Source organism: Crocodylus siamensis, chromosome 2, assembly GCF_052110815.1.
Source record: "Crocodylus siamensis isolate JL-2025a chromosome 2, ASM5211081v1, whole genome shotgun sequence".
In the NCBI taxonomy this organism is placed as follows: Eukaryota; Metazoa; Chordata; order Crocodylia; family Crocodylidae; genus Crocodylus; species Crocodylus siamensis.
In genome coordinates this window covers 158,607,479-158,624,832 of record NC_143396.1, presented here as the reverse complement: position 1 = coordinate 158,624,832, position 17,354 = coordinate 158,607,479, and the positions used below count along the sequence as shown (strand labels likewise).

Genomic DNA, 17,354 nt, shown 5'->3' with positions numbered 1-17,354 from the left:
AGTATAATTAAAAAAAACAAAACAAAAAAACAAACACAAAAACCTGAATCCCTTTATTAACACAACTGTACCTGGGATATTATGATCCCAGCACTCATTCCTGCCCATGGCAGGGGTCGGACTTGATGATCTGTTCAGGTCCCTTCTGACCCTACAGAATTATGAAACCTCTCACCCTCTTTTCTTCACCCACCCCTAAAAATCCATTTTGGGCTATAAACTCTGATAATGTACACACATGTTTTAATGACTTCCTTGCTCACTGTATGTTAGGTTTTGCTTGGGAGGAGGACAGGACTGAATCTCATTCTATCTTCTCATTTTTAAGAGACTTACTATAGCAGGTTGGGGATTTGCTTAGCTCAGTCTTTCATTGCTTGCGGTTGTTGTTTGTCTCTGCCTCCCTGGGGCAAACTCCCACCCGGCAAGAATCAACATATAGCAGTGTAACAAACAGGTAGCATGTGGTCTTTTCCCAGACCAACGAGAGTGCTTGGGCTTGTGAGTGCCCAGGCTTGAGTGCCACCGCCAGCTTGCATTCTTTTATCTCTGTCAGTTTCACTCTAGTGAGTCCCAGTCTCTCTGTAAACTCAGTCTCTCATCATCTTTCTGGGTTTCTTCACAGTGTCTCAGACCCATGGAGAGAGCTCCCTCACTCAGGCTTCTACCCCCACTCCATGGCCTCCCTGTCTCTCTCCCCTGGGCTCTCTCTGGGAGCCTTTTAACTCCCATGGAGCAAGCTAATTATCTTTGTCAGCAGGCTCAGTCCTCCAGAGCAGGCTTGTAGATGCAGCTCCTGCCATGCAACCTGCTATACTTCTCTCCACATTGCAGCGTTAACAGGTACTTTTCTTTTATAGTCCTCTTGTATTGGATAGTTGTACTAAGGCAACAAGTCCTCATACCTGTCTTTTAGTGAATAAGATAGCTTTTCCATAGGGAATATGTACTATATTCTCTTTTTCCGTTCTCCCTCATTTGGTAGGGTTGCCTATCTCCATTCTCTGGTTATCATGTTTACAACTGCTGAAATGAGATGGATGCATAGAGGTTTCTAGTAAACCACAGCTGGAAACTTTGGAAATAACCCAAGAAGGAAAATTTTGGGTGCAAGGGTGAATTACCTGCCAATTTACTATGTAAATATTTTTTTTCCTTACAGACACCTGACTTGAGCACTATTTAAAAAAAAAAAAAAAAAAAGATTGCAGAGACATTATATGTCGTGCTATAAAACATGCTGCATCAGAAGTTCCTGTTGTGCTGCAGAAATATTTCTATAGCACTGGTGCCATTTTAGCAGTTTTGTTGAGGGCATGAATGTCTGTTCTCTCAACTTTTATACCAGCACAGAGGTGTTTATATCACTACAAATAAAACACCTGCCCAGGGCTCTTATTTTCTCACTGTTCTATGTTTCTGCTTCGTCCCCACCTAGGCTTCTACTCCAGGTCACCTGCTGTTAGCTGTCCAGTCAGTTGCTTATTGTCATTCTCTTTAACCAGTGCCAGTATGTTCTCACCCCTTGACCCTAGCCTTCCCATGCATTTTAAATACCTGGCTCCCACTCTATATTTCTGCCTCTTCCGCTGCAAGGGTATGAACAGATTCAATCGTTGAAGTGTTCCAAAGGTAACTCTGAAGGAAGTGGGTACTATTTAGAAGCAGTTCAAAATAAATTTCTCCTGTAACATGTAAATGCTCTACATAGGACGACAAGGGATCCCTGGGTCCTGTAGCATCCTGCAGTAATCTGCTTTGTGCCCCTTATGGCAGGGAATGTGGGACACTCAGTGATTGCTTTCCTGTCTGCTCTACCCCTGCACTGGAGCATCTCTTCCATCAGTACCTTGGAGACCCCAAAACCAAGGTTCCTGCATTTCAGTCCCCAGTCCCTATATATGTTTCTTAATGGTCTTCCACTTCCAGTGGGGAATCCTATTTCTGATGTTGGGGTCCCTAGTCTCTCAGTTCTGGTAGGGAGTTGCTCATTGATGTTGGCTCCACTTCTATCCCTGTCCACTTCTGTCCCCTTCTCCCTCCTGAGGTGAGGATGGGGTTGTGGGGTAAGCAGAGCTTTACTTTCCAGTGGTTTGAGGTGATGGGGGCAGAGCTGCAGTGCTGGCTGGAGAGGGCATGCAGCCATGGAAATTTATGAAGTGCTCCAGATGGAGGGGTTGAGGGAAGGCAGTGCAGCAGGGGGGAATGTACATCTGTCAGCAGCTCAGGTGTTCCATTTTGGAAGCACTTAAAATGTCTGCCCCAATCACAAATCTGTCTGCCTAGACAGTTCTAGTTTTAATCTCCCTTGCCTTTCCCTTTGTCTTAATCTGGTCTCTTCATTCTCTGCAAGGTGTGGCTTTCCCCTCATTGTGCAGATGGGCGTTGAAAATACAGCAAAGACAGGTTTTCTAGGACCAGGACCTGCTGTGGCCTGCATCAGTCTAGTGCTGTGCGACAGGCTCAGGCGATCCACCCGGCATCTGATGCCCCCTAGCCGTCAGATCTGCCTGCCCATGCTCCCCAGCCTCCCCTTATCTCCTATTTCTTTCCTGCCGTGACTTGATTTTTAACTGAGAAGACTGCCTCCAGAGGCTGGCCTCTTGGCCTTTCCTCTGTATGCTGTCCTTGGGGTTCCTTTGTCCCAAACTTTGGGGTGGGTTTCCCCTTCTAAAACAGCCCCAGTTGTGCCTTTGGGGCAATAATCATGACCTCCAGCCACCCCCATAGTCATGCCCATGTCTTGCAGATGTCAGTCAGTGTGTTGTGGTGTGGTAGGAGAGTCAAGCCCTGGCCCTGATTCTGCACTCAGTCCTTCAAGCCTTGAACCTTTGTTGGGGCTTCTACCTTTTTGGCTTCAAACCTTTTCCTCTAGCTGGACCCTGAGAGCCAAGGTTCACTGTCCCAGACCTCAGCTTCTGAGCCCCAGCCCTGTCTTGCCCTCTTGGGGTCTAGGGCCCTTGGCTCTGGTCTCATGTGGCAGCCCTTAGGGTCCCTGACCTTGGCTAGACAGTTTGTGTGGTGTTTGGCCCTGGTTTCCTTGACCCTGGCTGGGCAGCTCTGTATTGGATACCTCTCAGGCACCCCCTGTGGGTTCCTTTCTATCTCTGTTAACCAAACTTAAGTATAACAAAAATGTAAACAAATTGCTTCCACAAAAGTTCTTCCCCACTCTGGGTCAGTACCCCACCACAAGCTATACTTGCCCCTTAGCTGTCTTGTTCTTGCTTTCATGAGTAGCATGAGTGTTTCTGGACCTGTTTGCTGCAGCTGGCTTTGCTGGCAGGCTCCTCACCCTAAAGTATGCAGTACCAGATTGTCTGCTGCAGCTCAGGCCCTACACTTATATGCCTTGAAGCTCTGCCCCCCTTGGTGTCCTGTGGTTCCCCAGCCACATGCAGGAGTTTCCCCTTTTACTTAAGAACAAGCCTGTGCTCCTGCTGATGCAGCCCCAAACAGCCCGTTTAGCCTGCTGCAGAAAGTAACAGGAGCCTCTGGCTCTATTTTACACACTAATTTCAAAGATAGTCCTTTCTAGTTCTGGACTAGAATGTACCCAGTGCTAATGGCGACCTTCCTGTGCTCTGGTAATTATTTTTCCCAAGGTCTTATAAATTTTGTCAGATTTGGGCATATATTCACAGAGATGGAAAAACACTACCCTCTGTCATATTTTTATGCATGGAGATGCTAGAACTTATTCTCTGAGGCTTAACATGAACAAATAATGCATTGTAATTTCTGTCCCTAGCTTTGTTTTCTGAAATGACCAGACCATTTTGGACAGAATTTTCCATAGTTCAGTGAAGGTTTTTCAGATTGAAACTTAAAGTTGCTAAAAAGCTATAAGCAATTAAAGTGAAATCATCCTATAGAAACCTAAGGTTGAAAGGGTCTGAAGGGTCATGTAGTCCAGGGATGGTGAATCCATGGCACGGGTACCATAAGTGGTGAATGTAACCTCAGTGTGTGAGATCAGGGAGGCAACAGGTAAAGGAGCAGCAGAAAGCAAAGCAGCAAATCAGTCAGGGAGCACAGAGAAAGAAGCCAGAAAGCGGAACACAGCATATCACACTGGGAGTAGAAAAAGGAGCAGATTGGACAGTGGAAGGAGATTGGCATGACACTTTGGGCAGGTGTGGGGCTAATTTGTGGCACTGCTGCCGAAAAGGTTGCTTCCTGCCCCCCCCACGGATGTAGTCCAGTTCCTTGCACAGATACAGGATGTTCTGTTTATAAATTATCCCAGTCAGGTGCATGATGGGAAGTGCTGGGGAATCTTGATAGGCATTGGTTCTTGTTTTGGAAGTATCTGTCTTCCAGCTTGTACTTGTAAGCAGTCCAGAAGATGTTGGGGAAAAATAGCTTAAAGGTTTGGTAAATGTTAATTCTAGTGCATCAGTTTTATTGCTTTATGACACTTTTCCTACTCCTAAACAATTTTCCACAAGTAATTAAACAGAACTATAATTTTTTATTATTATTATTCTTTCACAGGACCAGCAGCTTGAAGAATTAAAGCAACAAGTTAATTCTTTAAAATCTCAAAATGAACAGCTTCAGGCAACACTTACACAGCAAGTGTCACAGATCCAGCAGCACAAGGACCAGTATAATCTCCTTAAAGTACAGCTAGGTATACATCAGAAAAATCTAAATCTGTCATTGTTCTGTACCACCTGCTGAAGGCCCTGTGTTTTTCACTGTAAACGACCTACTTTTTTGCAGCAAATAATCTTTTCCAATTTCAACAACATGTTGCTTTAAATTCTAGAACTTATGAGATGTCACAGAAATTAGTGGGAAAAATGTTTATTTGTTTTCTTAAGCATTAAAAAAGCCTGCTAGAAAACTATTTCTTCCAGTATATAACGTGTTACTTTTACATAAAATGTCAACATTTAATTTGCTTTCTATTGCCTCAAAACTTCCAGTTATTGAAGATGGATTTTTTCATAAGACAAGTTTGTAAGTATATTAGTAAAAAAGAAGCGTGGAATTTTTGCCTTTTGGCACACATTTGAGAGCTGGAAAGAGGCAGAAAGAAATTTGAGGCTTTAAGTACATTCTAGCCTGTGATTTAGGTACCAATGCCCATGAAGAAACATGGATAATAAGTATAGCCTAGCCTGTCATTCAGATAAATTCTGGCTACTGGGATAGCTAGGGGGCCCATTTCCTGCTCCATTGTCCTCCTTACTGCCGTATCTAAAGGAAGAAAGAGCCTACAAAGCAGCATACACCACCACTCCAATTGGAAAGAGCCCCTGTGGTGCACAGGGTGGGCTGCAAGTTGTTCATCACACTCTACCTAGGATCCCTCATTGCTGTGTCCTTTGGTACATACAGGAGTTGCTGGTAGGTCTCAAATACCTGAAGGGCTTCCATAGAGGGAAAACATCTTTTCTCTCTTCCTACAGAGAGCAGAATGCAGAACAGTGGCTTGAAGTTGCAGCAAAAAAAGTTTAAAATGGATATCAGGAAGGTTTTTTGACTTCCTCAGAAGCATTGTGTTTTGGCTGCAGCCAAAGGCTGGGGATTTTGGCTGGGATGTGCCAGTGCTCCTCCTAAGACTAAAACCTGGAAGTTCCTGGCTAGAGGGACACGTAGAATCAGACCAGTTACCATATTTGGGTTCAGGAAGTAATTTTACCCTGTGGTCAACTACATATGGACTGGAGGTTTTTTCCCTTCCTCTGTAGCAAGGAGCATGCATGCCCGCTTCCTTGAATCTCTCAAGCATATTTTAACAACTCTTGCAACAGTAGAACACTGACCATAATTGTCCCCCTTATTTATATGTGGCATGTGTGGATGTTATGTTTTCTGATTGTCAGGGTTGACTGTAGTTTTAATAGGTCAGATAAGGGCTTATGTAGGATGGTTTGGGTAAGTATGATCCTACCTCTGGCGGAGGTTAGACTAGATGACATTTGAAGGTCCTGTTGAGCCCTTTTTCTCTGATTATATGGTCTTTGGGAGTTTTATCTGCTATAGGAGCTCCTTTCTCTGATTGGTCCAAAATAACCTATCTGCCAAGGTTTAGGACATGGAGACTTTGTTGTCTGAGTTGAAGCTTGGAGGGCGTGTATGGGGGGAGGGTGGATGGAGGCTCAGGTTCTTCTCATTGGGGAGGATTAGTATTTGACAGGTACTCGATGGTGTCAGGAGATTTTAGTGCTTGCCTTGCAGAGGGGTAGTTGTACGTATGCACTTAGTTACAATTGTAAAAGCACTTTGGTCTTGTGATGTGTGCTTTTGAAATGGAGACCATTTATGAAACACTGATTCACATTCTAGGTTTAGGTCTAAGTGAACGATTCTCTTTTCTCAATAGAATGAACTGGAATATTGCTTTCTGCATTGAATATTTGATGAGATCTAGACTTCCATCTCCTGCCAGAAGCTTGGACTCCTGGCTCCTTCATTGCATGACCAAGGACCTAAGAACTGCTATTTACTTGGTCAGAACGTAGGTCCATCTTGCCCAGTATCCTGTGTCACACAGTGGATGCTGAAGGGGAGAGTGAACATGTATGATAAGGGTTTTTTCCACTGTTCCTCTTCCACTTGCAGCCTTAAGCATTTGAGGTCTAGGAAGTTCTGATACAGAAGCTGTACCCCAAACTCCCATGCTCAATAGCTACTGATGCCCCTTTCTTTCAAGAATTTGTCCAATCCCTTTTTGAATCTGGCTACACTGTCTGCTTCGACAGCATCTTGTGGCAATGAGTTCCACGATTCAGTTACACAGTGTGGGAAAAAAACTTCCTTTTAGTTTTAAACTTACTGTCTACTAGTTTCATTTTGTGAGTCCTAGTTATTGACTTGAGAGCTATTTAGTTTCACTTCATCATTTCGTATTTTGTAAACCCTTATTATATCTGCTCTTAAGCTTCTCTTTTCTAAACTGAATAGGCCCAGCCTCTTTAGACTGTCCTCAGATAAAAGCCTTTCCATACCACTGATAATTTGCATTGCCCTTCTCTGTATCTTCTATTTCTTGTGTACCCTTTCTGAAGTGAGGTTCAAGGTATAAACAGAATATGGATTTATAAAGGGGCATAATACTTTCCATTTTGTTTATTATTCCTTTCTTAATACCTAACATTGTTTGCTACCTTGAGGGCTGCTGAGCACTGAGCTGATGTTTTTAGCAAACTGTCCACAATGACTCCCAGATCTTTCCTGTGTGGTAACAGCAGATGTAGAGCCCATCATAGTTTAGGTATAGTTTGGATTATTTTTCCAACGTGCATCACTTTATATTTATCTGCATTTGAATTTCATCTGCCATTTAGTTGCCCATTTGCTCAGTAGCACCATATCCTTTTGTAGTTCATCACAGTCCGCCTTGGTTTTACCACTTTGAATAATTGTCTTGTCTGCAAATTTGGCCACCTCGCTCCCCCCTCCTTCTTCCAGATCACTCATGAATATATTAAATAGCACTGATCCCAGTACATATCCCTGGATGGGGGGAGGCTGCTTTTTCACTTCTGAATGAGATAGTTGCACAGACTTCCTTTCTATAAAGAACTGCACATTTCTGAGGTTGATTTACAGTTACCAGTGGATTTTTTAACATAGTAGAATCATCGAAACGTGAATAACTTGTAATAGCACTTTTTTTTAGTTGGAGGGAAATGTGCTATTGTTGAAGATCATTACTTCATATGAATGTCTCAGCTACTGTATAAATGAGATAAGTGTAATTCCTAAGCCGTCTACTAATTTTGCAATGTATGGCCTATAGGAAAGGATACTCAGCATAACAGTTCCCACAGTGATACACTACAGATGAATGGCATTCAGCCTGAAGAAATCAGCAAATTGAGAGAGGAGGTAAAAGAATGGAAAAATAAGCATGACCTGTTGCAAGGGCAGCTGAGAGAAAAGGATTCTGTGATTGAGAAATTGGTAAGCAATTAGTGACTGCTTCAGAAGAACTTTCTGTACACAGTTGCAGTTTCCAGCAGAAATGGGGAAGGTTTAGGCCATTATGCCAGGTATTGGTGAGACCTAAACTGGAATATTGTGAACAATCCTGGTCACCTTTTGCTCAAAAATGAACTCAAACTCTAAAGCAAGTGCAGAGAAAGAGCAGTGTGACATTCAAGGAAATAGAAGGTCTCTCTTGAGAGAAGACTAGAAATGCTTGATTGATTTATCTGGCAGAATAAGGGGTGGAATTGGGGATAAGATCATCTATAGAGACATCATCATGGGTAAATCCAGTGGAGGGAGAAGGGTTATGTAAATGAAAGGATCATATTTTCATAAGAACAAATAGCTATGAAGTAGCTGTGAATGTATTTTAGTGCCCTAAGAACACACATGTAGTGTTACACCAACATCATGGTTGGGAGGCTGAGCAAAAAAAACGAAAAAAGAAAAGTTTCGGGCTGGTTACAGGAAAAGTGGCATGTGGACAAAAGCACTTAGGGGGCTTACACAAGTTTTTTGTGAGATGAGGCCCCTGAAAGTGCTCCACAGCTGTGATGTAACACACATACATGGCTGCAAAGCACTTTTAAAATCACCAGTCATGCAAAAAATTAACCCTGGTCAAATGAGGTATTACATTAAGGCACTCTAAAGCAGAGTGTCTTTGGGAACTTTCATTCCTTCAGGGTTAATTTTTTCCATTTTGGGACTGGGCTGGTGCTTGCACTGGTGAACACCAGCCCAGCCCCATCCCCATCCCCATCCCAGCGGCTATTGGAGGGAGCAGGGAAGGAGGGAATATGAGCTGGAGCAGCCAGCAGGAAGCTCCTGGTTGCTTTGCCTGGCCAGAGCTGGGGGGCAGGGCGGGTCAGGCAGGGTGGAACAGAGTCTTCCTGCCTTGTCCCCCCCAACCCCCCCAGCTGCAGTACTGGGGGGTGGGAGGCAGGGTGGGAACAGCTGGGCTGGACCTGAGACAAGGGGGGCTCCCATCCCCCACCTAGGCCTCCTGACGGTGCCAGCATGGAGCTGCCTGGCCAAAGCTGGAGGGATGGGGTAGAACTGTGGGTCGGGAGGGGAAGCACTAATTCATGGTGCTTTATTTAAAGCATCATGAGTTGGAGCAGGGCCCTAAATGTCTGTAGGCACCCTTAATGTTGACTACTCTAGTCAGTGGATTCAAACCATATTTAGACACCCGGAGTTGTGATTTTTGAGCCCTATATAGTGAATGTAAAGGGAGCATAGCTGCTTTATTGATACTTAAAGCCTTCTTTGCAAGTTGAACTCTCTAAACATCTACATCCAAGACTCTTGGCATGAAGAAGACCTCTGGTGACCTCCTGAAATATATATACATACAACCATGAAGGCAGGGTTCCAGGTGGGGGAGAGGCACATCTCCCAGCAAGTAATCCTTGCTTTTCTTTGAAAGGCTTCTGAAGTTTTTAATTTATTAGGATGCATTGGTGGGATAGCTTTCCAGAGGCTTCTACCAATCCAGACTAAGCCCCCTGCCAGGGACTCCTTTTGGCTCTAAACAGTCCTGTGGGGGTATAAAACAGACAAACAGACACAAAAAAGCTCCAAATGCCTCCACTGCCTCCCTCACTTCCTTGGAATGCAGGGGTTATTTTGATGGCTCCAGCAGGAGGTGTTAGGACTTTGTTTGTTGTTAGCTTTAATAAAATTTCAGTCACTTTTCTTTGCATTAGGTAAACTGAGTTTTTTCTGAAGAGTAAAAATCCTTGAGCTGTCTACTGAGACATAGATTTGCAGCTATGCTGAGTGTGTTGCGAACCCCCTGGTATTCTCTATCTCAAATACTGGTGCCTGATGGAAGCATGGTGGAAGGGTGTTGCTTCTCCATTTCACATCAGTGGGAATGTGCAGAGGCCACTCGAAGACTAAAGCAAAGTTATTAGTCTGTAATAACAAGGGTTGTTAGAGAGCTGTCATGCTTCCTGTCTTTCAAGTCTGAGCAATCTAGATTTAAGTTGGGAGAGAAGGTAATGGGAGGTACTGAGGTGGCTGATGTATGTCATCCCCTTTATCTCCATGCAGATTGGATTATTTGGTTTGTTGATTTTGGGGGGTGAAGTGAAAAATGGGTTTCTTTACTGTTATAGATAGATTCACGCAGTACTGTTACTGCATTCAGCCTGAGTGTAAAAGTGCAGAAGCTTTATCAAAGAACAGTTCTGATAACAGGTGAGTAATTATTTGATCAATGTGTAATGTGGTAAAACTTTTTATGGTTTTTTGGTTTCTCCCCTTATAGAAGTCTTTGCAGTTAGAACCAGGAACAGAACAGTCTTCTCAGGCAAATAAATATGGTGGTTTGGAGCATGATAATGACTTGCAGAAGGTGAGAATTCTTGCTACTTTATGAATAGCAATCAGCCTTTCTTTTGTGTAGCTTCAGAATAGTTGATTTGCAGTCACCAGATGGGCAATTATTGATAGTATTCTAGGATGGAATGGAGACGGTTTTCAGTTAAACTTCAGTTACCTTCAAAGAGAGCAAAATGGGTTACAAAGCATGTCAGTTTGTTTTAGGGACCTTACCTTGCATACTGATTTAAATTATTCTGAACACAAGAAATCGCCAGTATTGCTTGTGTTGCAGTGAATTGAGTTGGTGGAGAAACTGAAAATTCTGACAATGGATTGTCTATTAACAACAGTTGCATAGCACAGCACATCTCTTAAACTGATATACATATGGCATTTTGAGTCTTTTTTTTTTTCACATGAGAAAAGACCAATTCAGGTATCTTGTCTGTTAAGTGACTGAGTTAAACTATCTTTTGCCCCTGAAAGAATCTCACTCTTAGTTTTCTCCCAGTTATAAAGCAAGGGAATTGTTGAAGAATTTGAGTTGATAAATGTTTTGCTCTAGATAATTTGCACTGGAAGATTTTTCAGGAAAAAGAGAACATGCATATGAGAGCCTGTTCTGCTTGCTATGCTAATTGAAACAAGCCTCAAAGAAGAGGCTGTGAAGTTCTGCATTTTATTAAAAGTTTTGTTCCCCCCCAAGAACTACTTGAGGCTATTAGCTGTGCTAAATATTTATTACATCCTTGAGAGTTCTTGCTAACATGTCTAGACAGTTGGTTGCTCTGTTTTTAGTAGACATGCTGCTCTCTTTCCACAGCTATTCTGAATAAGTGTGATGCAGATTCTGTAGCCCGTACTAGCAAAAAAGGTAGCTTTTGTCTTTGTTTACTGCTAAGAGTTTTTAGAGAGGAACAGTAACTCTTCATTTTTACCATAGGAACTAGAAATGTTGCGGATACAAGTACAGTCACAGTCCACAGAAATATCTAAACTTCACACTGAGAAGCAGGAGCTGCTACAACAAATGGTAATCCTATTATCCTTGCTTTACTGAGTAATACTGACAGAAAACTGTCTCTCAATATATGTCTGTACAGACGGATAGATGTATCTGTATAGGGAGGGGGCGTATGTGTGATGATAAAGAATATATTTAGAACAAGCCCTCATTTGATGCAACTTTGACATCTGTGGAGTTATTCCTGATTTATACTGGGGTCTCACTTTTCTTTTCTCTCACCCAACATGATATTGACTAAAAAGATGTTATTTAGTAGATGTCTGATGAGAAAAAGAAGAAATTGTTCTTACAGAACGGATGTATGTATGGAATACTGCCTTTTTATCCTTTGAGCTTAGAGAGAACTAACTTTCCTTTAAATCATAAACTCTTATCAACAAGGCCTGTTGACTGCACAGATAGATAATGCTAAAGGGTACCAGTCCATGAGACAGGATGAGTTTCATACCCCTGGTCCAGTGTATTGACTGCCTGCTTTTCCTTGTGCTCAGGTTAGCATGCAGGGTCAATAATGAGGTACACATTTGACGCATCTGCCTTATGGATAGTTCTCATGGAACCCAAGCAAGTCTGTCTTAAAAATCTTTGTTGTGGGTTCGAATGCCTATAAATAAAAATAATGCTGTTTGGAGTGCTGTCACATGGCAAGGGAATAAAATAATTGGTGTAAATTATTATACCAATAATTTACACCAATACTTTTGGCTTGATATAGAGTATTTTGGGAAAACTTTAATGGTGTGTGATGTACAAGAAGTTGGACTAGATTAACTAAGTTTATCTTCTGGCTTTAATTGGTATAAAAATATTGTTTTTCATTTGTGCTTTCTGTGCCAGCATGCCTTCAAATACACTTTAAATCAGGGGTGGGCAATTATTTGGGCTGGAGGGCCACTTGAGGAGTTTTGGTGAGCTGTTGCAGGCTGGGTCAGCATATTGTGCCCCATCCAGCTTCTCACAACAGCTCACCCAAACTCTGCTCCATGCTCAGCCTGACAGCTGGGACCATATCCAGACAGGGAGCAGCATCTGGGAGCAGGATGGGTGGGCAGGGCTGGGGCTGGGACTGTGGGGCAGTGACAGTGCAAGGCTGGGGCCAGGGGCAAAGCTCCAATCTGCTCCTTGTACAGCCATGTAAGGGGCACTGATTCCACAAGCAGGGGCTTGTGGGGAGTGGATTGTGGCTCTGCCCCAGGTCCCAGTCCCATACTCTCACAGCCCAGCAATCATGGGGTCTCCATGGAGACCAACCAGGACCCCCATGGCTAGGGTGCGTGGCCAGGTGGACAGGATGGGCTGTGGACAGGAAGGGAGCTGGACGGGGCCAGGATTCTGAGGTGATGACAACACAGGAAAGGCAGCTGCCATCTGTAAAACAGGTGCACAGCTTTACAGTGTTTCTTGAGATTACCACAGCACAATGTGGACGTCTGTCCATTGGGTCATGCAACGAGGCCCAGGGCGGAGCTGTGATCACCTCCCCACACACTCCTGCCCGTGGAACCAGCACCCATCACAAAGATGTGCAAGTAGCAGATCATAGCTCTGCCCCAGACCCTGGCCCTGCATTGATGCTGCCCCATGATCCTGGCCGTACCCATCTGTCCTGCTCCTGGACAGCGCTCCTTGCCCGCTTGCAGCCCCATCCCATCCACGTGACCATGCACTCTGCCTTTGTGGGTCCCACCCCTGGCAGTGAGTGCAGGGCAAATAGGCCAGGGTGCCCAGATAGTGGAGTCAGGCCTGGTGGCAACAGCAGCCACAAGGAGCTGCTGCTGGGGCTACTGGAAATTGAATCCAAATGCCGTGCTGGCTCAGTCCCACTGTGCTCCAGGGGACAGCGAGACAACCCATGTGCACCATGGCCTAGGCTGCCCTCCTGCGCCTGTCTTGGGTGGGACTGAGGGGACCCACTACAAGCCAGACAAAATCCACTGGTGGTCTGGTTCCAGTCTGCAAGCTGTATTTTGCCCACCCCTACTTTTAAATGTGTAATGGGCTGAACGAAATCTTTAACTTGTGAGAGCGTGGGAGATTACCTGCTTCTGGAATTGAATTTTCTTTCCGCAGAACACGACTACAGTTCCCATATTGGGAGATGGTGCTATGCCAGCAGCAAAGAACACAGATTTGGAGGGAAGATTATCACAGGAGATAAAGGAATTGAAGGTCAGTCGCTACTGAAATAGGATGCAGACAGGTGTAGCAGTTTGAACCCCTCCTGAATGTCACTGTTAGGAAACTGGTTCACAATTGTGTGTGAAGTGCTGTGGCTCTGACACCTGGAGGTGAGAGTGAGCACCCAGTCCTGTGTGCCTCAGTAGGCAAGTAGGAGGGAGGGAGTGCTTGTGGTGTCCCGGGGTGGGTGGCCTGTAGCTGGGGTCATTTCCATGCTTTTGTTTGTCCTTCTCTCCCGAGTTCAGTACATTTCAGTAGCCTGCAATTGACTTTGGGGGAGCAGAGTTGGGGTGGGAACACAAATGCTTGGCCCCATGCTTTTGGGTTCTTGTGGGCTGAGGGTGTGAGGTCACAATGAACTGATTCAAAAGGGTACTTGATTTTTTTTTTTTATTTTACTTTATTTTATATTTTATTTTATTTATGTAAATATACTTTTGCACTGTTTGGCTAAAAAGAAGTCAGGTTTATCTTGGGTCTGATTGTCCTGGGCTTTGACTTGCATCAGAATAGATCTGGGACAGTCATTTACACACAGCTTGAATGGCAGATCAGTAGCCATATTGTCCTGGGGGAAAAGGGTTATCCCAGTACTTCACAGGTACTTAGTGAGGAAAATGGCCCTATATAACTGTAAGGATCCCAGAATAAAAAGTCTTTGCCTAGGAAGTGGGGGTGGGGTGTCTGATGTGTTTTTAGCTTTCCAGACAGTTTTAAACTGGTTTCACAGGCTTGTGTGTCTGTCTGCTTCAGGTTTCAATGTCATTTAAATTGGTCTAAGTGTTGTTTGTGTCCATACCTTCAATAACAGAGTATTCAGTTTGATTACTTATGTGAAGTACTGCAGTCTTAAAGATGATCTGCCAAATTGAGGAATGATTTTGGGGATACTTGACTTCCCTGGAATACATTGAGAGAGCTTTATTTTTTAACTTTAGAAATGTTAGGTTGGAAAGATTTTGGATTTCCAGTTTCCGTTTAACTCTTATTTTTCTGAACATATTTAATTTTGGTGACATTTCGGATACAGAAAGCCTTCATGAAGGGCATTATAACTCTAATGTTAGAGTATTAACAAAACACTACTTCAAAATGTTTATCCTGAGGCGTCCAGAAAAATCAGAATAGATCAGAATTTGCATTCCTTGTTTTCCTGTAGCAGTGAAGAGTGGCTGTCTGTTGGGGAGGGGTGAATCTTCCAAGCCTTCCTTAAAGACCATAAAACAAGAGAGGCCCAAACCTAGCTTGGAAGCATTCTTCAGATTAAGTTTTTACATGTTTTGAATAGCAGGGCTAGTTGCTGCAGTGGCAATCCTGTGAGGATTTTCTGCTTGGATTCGGGCCAGGATGTCCTTGTGTTAGTCTGCAGGATGTCCTTGTGTTAGCAAGCTACATCTTTGAGCCCTCTCTCTGGTCTGCAAAGAGCACCCTCCTCAGATGTTAAGCCTTTTGCCTTCACCTGTCATGGAGTAGAATCCCCTGTTTTTCTGCTCTGGCTGGGCTCTACCTGTATATGATTTTTCCCTTGAGGAGCTGTGACTGGAGGGGAATAGTGACCCTTGACAGCAAACTTGAAGCTAGACTTTGAGCAGGGTATAGTGGCAGCTATATAGAGTTCCTAGGCACAAACAGTGTTTTCTGTTGATCAAACCAGTCTGCATTTAGAATGATCTGTGGTTTGCATGTTAGTGACTTAGCTGTTTTTGTGATTACTGCCAGAATGAAGTTAAAGCTCTCTCTGAAGAAAAAGCAGCCCTGAAACAGCAGCTGGATTCATCCAACAGTACAGTTGCCATTTTACAAGATGAAAAAAGCAAGCTACAGCAAGAAGTGGCAGAATCAAAGAAAGAACAGGATGATCTCTTGGTGCTTCTGGCTGATCAGGATCAGAAAATAGTTAAACTAAAGAGTACGCTCAAGGAACTTGGTGAACCGGTAAGATAAGTGTTCAGTAAAGTAAGTCTTTGTATGGGCATATAATTCAGCATGTAATAACTCCAATTACCCTAGCAGCAAAGTAGCAATTGATAAACCTTACCTTACCTTACCTTACCTCTTGATAAACTGCTGGCTGCAGAAGCAACCAGAAGAGTCAGCAGCACTTGTCCTCTGTCACCTGAGGAAAGGCAGCTGCCATCTGTAAAACAGGTGCACAGCTTTACAGTGTTTCTTGAGATTACCACAGCACAATGTGGACGTCTGTCCATTGGGTCATGCAACGAGCCACATCTTCCCTCTTCTTTGTGTTTTGTTTTTTTTAAACAGAAAACTGGGTTAGGCATGTGTACATGCTATGGGCACTGCATTGTGTCCTGGGTCAAACTTGGCTTTCAGTGAAATGGAGGCAGTCATCCAGCCAGTGCAGTTCTTGGGAGGTGTATCTCTTAGGTTTCCTGCCTTCTGACAAGCTTCATAATGACCTGTAACAGGGACCATGACTTGAAGGTGTATAAAAATACCTATTGTGCTACATTTAGCATGCAACTGTATCACTCCTTCAATAAGAAAGTTTAACAGGCAATTTTTAAACTCTTTTACATCTTAATACAAGTTCAGGCTTTTATGGCATATGCTACCTCATTGGGGCACATAAGCCATGTTTGTAAAGTTCTAGACAGTTAAAAACGTACCCCAAAAACCTGTTTCTGCCAAAAATGGATATACCAGCACCTTAGGAAGCTTATGGTCCTCCCAGCCACTAAGCAAGTATGGCCCAAAGTGATTTGAGACGGTTCCTAATCTGCTTTTGTACATCAATGGACTCAGTGGCCATGACTGATAGTGTTGTGTCAGATCTCAGGAGTGCAATGCTAATATGTGTCCAGCTTCTTCATTCCCACAGTTCAACTGTGGGCTGCTTGATGGTAGTCCAAAGAGCAAGGAGAAAAAACAGTCAAAAAAACTGGCTCTCACTTCCTGCAGCCTGCAGATGCATCTTTGATATTAGCCAGTGGAGAATCCCCCACCTCCTTTCCATTTAGAATACAGAGGGCTTGCTCACAAGCAGCATTGTCAGACAATGCAAGGAGCTGCTTCTGCTGAAAGTACTAGGAGAATAACTGCAGATATGGAGGTGATGACCAAGAATGCAGAGTTGCATCCCAGCACCTTCAGAAAGAGTTCCTAGCACTCTTTCTACTAGCAACTCTGCAGGCAAGGTGACTACACAGCTTTTGGTACTGGACTCCAGACACACAGACTCAGCATACCTTGAATGATAAGTTAAGATTTGGTCTGGACTCAGAGCTGGCGCACAGGACTTCTCTCACAGCAGAGAGGGTGGAACTTTGTGCTCTGGCAGGTGCAGGCAAAGGGTGGGGGAGAGAGAAGCAGCAACACTAGGTGACATGCTTGAATGCTTCTTTTTTTTTTCATCATAGTCTTAGTAAGCAAGAGGATTATGATCGGGGAAGTACAGCCAGAAGTGCTTCTCAGTATCATGCTAGAACCTCAAAGATGCCCTGTTTGGCATGGCAAATCTTTGGTGTGTTCACTAGAGCATATATTAATTAGTGCACAAATGCAAAGGAGAGGGAGAGAGAGAAATACAGGCAAATGGACTGGCACGTTTCCTTTTTGAAATGCAAGCCAACTTCCATTCTAGGTATCTGACCAACCTTGGGTTACTAGGCAGCTCCACATTGAATTGTGTTAGTCTCTGCCTCTGCCCGTGGCAGTGTTCAGATACAGCAACTTGCATGTGTATCAGGGACAGTTCCTAATCTGTCCTGCACTGCTTGCAACTGGTTGGCATGTCACCATAGGAAGATGATGGCCTGCTGCACCTGGTTATCTTACTAGGAAAATACATAAAATGGTCTTCTAGAGTTGTGCTCTGGCAGCCTGTCATAAGTACCCCTTCAGTTAA

General features: G+C 43.9%; 1 protein-coding gene across 5 annotated transcripts in view; it reads left to right on the top strand.

The window, feature by feature from the left end:
- USO1 (USO1 vesicle transport factor) overlaps positions 1-17,354 on the top strand; it is a 94,840-nt gene that overhangs the window by 65,664 nt on the left and 11,822 nt on the right. For all 5 annotated transcript variants that reach the window (XM_090031919.1, XM_090031917.1, XM_090031918.1 and 2 more), the window contains 6 exons: positions 4,498-4,636; positions 7,757-7,920; positions 10,226-10,312; positions 11,225-11,314; positions 13,379-13,477; positions 15,206-15,421. In XM_090031919.1, coding sequence (XP_089888045.1) covers positions 4,498-4,636; positions 7,757-7,920; positions 10,226-10,312; positions 11,225-11,314; positions 13,379-13,477; positions 15,206-15,421 — 795 coding nt within the window. The remainder of the gene's footprint in view (positions 1-4,497; positions 4,637-7,756; positions 7,921-10,225; positions 10,313-11,224; positions 11,315-13,378; positions 13,478-15,205; positions 15,422-17,354) is intronic.